The 2,795-nt window shown below is 46.3% G+C and overlaps 1 protein-coding gene across 1 annotated transcript; it reads left to right on the top strand.

The window, feature by feature from the left end:
- Positions 1 to 575: 575 nt before the first annotated feature.
- LOC306668545 (taste receptor type 2 member 41-like) lies at positions 576 to 1,502 on the top strand (the record flags this gene model as incomplete). Its single annotated transcript, XM_079152038.1, has 1 exon — positions 576 to 1,502. One exon carries the CDS (start codon positions 576 to 578, stop codon positions 1,500 to 1,502), a length of 927 nt encoding a protein of 308 aa, XP_079008164.1.
- Positions 1,503 to 2,795: the final 1,293 nt, after the last annotated feature.

Raw genomic sequence — 2,795 nt, 5'->3', positions numbered from 1 at the left:
CAATTGTTCTTGTCAGGTCTTTTGGTCATAGCAGCGAAAATGCTTTCTGAGACATATATTAAATATATATATATGTATTAAAGTATATAGACAAGTATATACAATACAATACATATAATATAGTTATTTCTTTATATTTGATACCTATATATCTATATATGTTATCTATCTGTCTTGAGAATGATCTAAGGGGAAGGAGATTGTCCACACAGCCCAAGGATGGAACAGGATGGAACCCAGGTGCAGAGACTCTGGAAGATACTCTGCGTTGTTGTCGCTCTGGTGACCAAGGCAGCCTGCAGGCAAAACCAGAGGACGCAAATCAGGGGAGGCGGGGAGGCCCAATGGTAACTGAGCCCAGGGGAAATTTGCATCCTCCGGAGCCATCCCATCCCTCTTTGGAAAGCAGAACCCTCCTCTTGCCTGAGCATCCTGCCGTCTAAGGAGCTCTGGCTCAGATGCCCAGCAGGACCACTCTTCCTGCACCTCCAGGAGGGAGCGAAGCGGGCTGTGGGTGGGGGCAGGGAGGAGGCCAGGAACCAAGGCGTCTGTGGTGACTGAGGAGGGGCCCGGAAATGCAGCCCGCCCTGACCATCTTCTTCATGCTGCTCTTTGTCCTGCTGTGTTTCCTGGGGATCCTGGCCAACGGCTTCATCGTGCTGATGATGAGCAGGGAGTGGCTGAGACGTGGTAGGCTCCTGCCCTCGAACATGATCCTGCTCAGCTTGGGGGTTTCCCGTTTCTTCCAGCAGTGCTTTGGGCTGGTGCACACCTTCAACTATTTCCTCCACTCGGTTGAGTTCACCAGGGGTCTGGCCCGGCAGTTCATTTGTTTGCATTGGGACTTTATGAACTCAGCCACTTTCTGGTTCAGCACCTGGCTCAGTGTCCTGTTCTGTATAAAGATCGCTAACTTCTCCCACCCCACCTTCCTCTGGTTGAAGTGGAGGCTCCCGGGGTTGGTGCCCTGGCTCATTCTGGGCTCTGTCCTGATCTCCTTTGGCGTAACCCTGCTGTTCTTTTGGGGGAACCACAATCTATATCAAGACTTTTTAATTAGACAAGTTTCTGGGAACATGACCCATAAGGAGTGGAACAGGAGGCTGGAGACTGACTATTTCATGCCACTGAAACTTGTCTCGATGTCACTTCCTTGCTCTCTCTTCCTGGTCTCCATTTTGCTGTTGATTAATTCTCTGAGAAGACACACCCAGAGAATGCAGCACAGCGCCCACAACCTGCGGGACCCCAGCGCCCAGGCCCACACCAGAGCGCTGAAGTTGCTCATCTCCTTCCTCATTCTCTACGCCGCGTCCTTCGTATCCCTGGTCATCGATGCCACAGTCTTCATCCCGTCCGACAGCCTGTGGTACTGGCCGTGGCAGATCACGCTCTACCTATGCATGTCCATCCACCCCTTTGTCCTCATCATCAGCAACCTCAGGCTCCGAAGTGTGTTCAGGAGGCTGCTTCTCTTGGCCAGGGGCTTCTGGGTGGCCTAGGTGTCTAGACCCCCAGAAGAGACCCAGGTGAGGGCAATGGAACTGAGGTTCAGTATGGAAACCTCTTCCCAGGCAGGAGACTGCTGGATTGCGAGGCAGGGTTCCTCCTCGGAAGGAAAGGAGGAGGAAGATCTAAGAACTCCTGTGGCTGCTTCCCTTCCTGGCTACTCTATGAAAAGGGACTCTCAGGAGTCCTGGAGAGCCATTATTTCCCAGAAGTTTGAAATATAAAATTTTGTGCCACTTTTATGTTTCTAGCCCCCTTTTATCTGGAAGCCTTCCATTAAGTCTTGATTAATTGCTCCGTGTCATGTCAGCTGGCTACTGGGGAGTTAAGAAAAACCGTGTGTCTGACTAAACTGCGATGTACGTCCTGAAGATGATGCAACTGGTACTAGGAGAGCCCCAAAGGACACGTCGCTGGGGCTGGCAGGGCCAGGGCTAGTTCTAATCGTCCTTCACTCTATGGAGGTTCTTTTTCTCCTGCTGAGCTTGGATGATTTAGCTTTAGTTTTGCTAAGATCACTAGAGGTGTTCTCTGTGAGACCTGTCTCTTTTCTCATTAACATCTGCATCGTTCTGCCTTTAATTTTCTCCTTTCTGAAGATTTGAGTGGCAGCCAGATTTGGTCCATGTTTATGATTCCTTTAGAAAAAGACACATTGTGACTTTCTCCTTTTTCAAACTGTCTTTGGGGAACTTCTTTTTTCTTCCCTCCAGCAAATGTCACAAAGTCACATCTGAATTGAATAAACAGGTACTTTGTATTCAGAAAAACAAAGACTCAAGAACTTACTTAGATTATGTCTAAACACTCTTTTAATATTTTTTTCAAACAAGAATCACCCCCGTTAAATTTTATGTTTAATATAGTTTTAAAATAGCTTGCTTCAGTTACTATGCAAATGTTTTGAGCAATAGTTTTGTAAAGAAGTTTAATTATAGTTGGGTGTCTATAAACTTTTGCTAAAAAGTGTCAGTGTGCAAATTTCAGAGACCGAATCTGCATCTGGGTTCCTAATAGGGAGAAATTTTAATCTCCTTTGAGAGGGCAAATAATTTCCCTATCGATTAGAGTATAAGCTACTAAATGGATGCATGCTCATGAACTCGAATCTTTGGGCAAATGACTACATTTTTAATTGAAACCTTTTCAGTAGGTAATACATTTATATGACTAAAAATTCAAAATGTATTGAAGAATGTATGTAGAATATCCTTCTTCTGCCTGTTCCCTTCTAGGGTCTTCTTGTCTGTCCTACTAGAGATACTTTAGAGATACTTCATTCTATA

This window comes from Sciurus vulgaris (genome assembly GCF_902686455.1).
Source record: "Sciurus vulgaris genome assembly, chromosome: 8".
In the NCBI taxonomy this organism is placed as follows: domain Eukaryota; kingdom Metazoa; phylum Chordata; class Mammalia; order Rodentia; family Sciuridae; genus Sciurus; species Sciurus vulgaris.
This window is presented reverse-complemented; position numbering and strand designations above follow the sequence as displayed.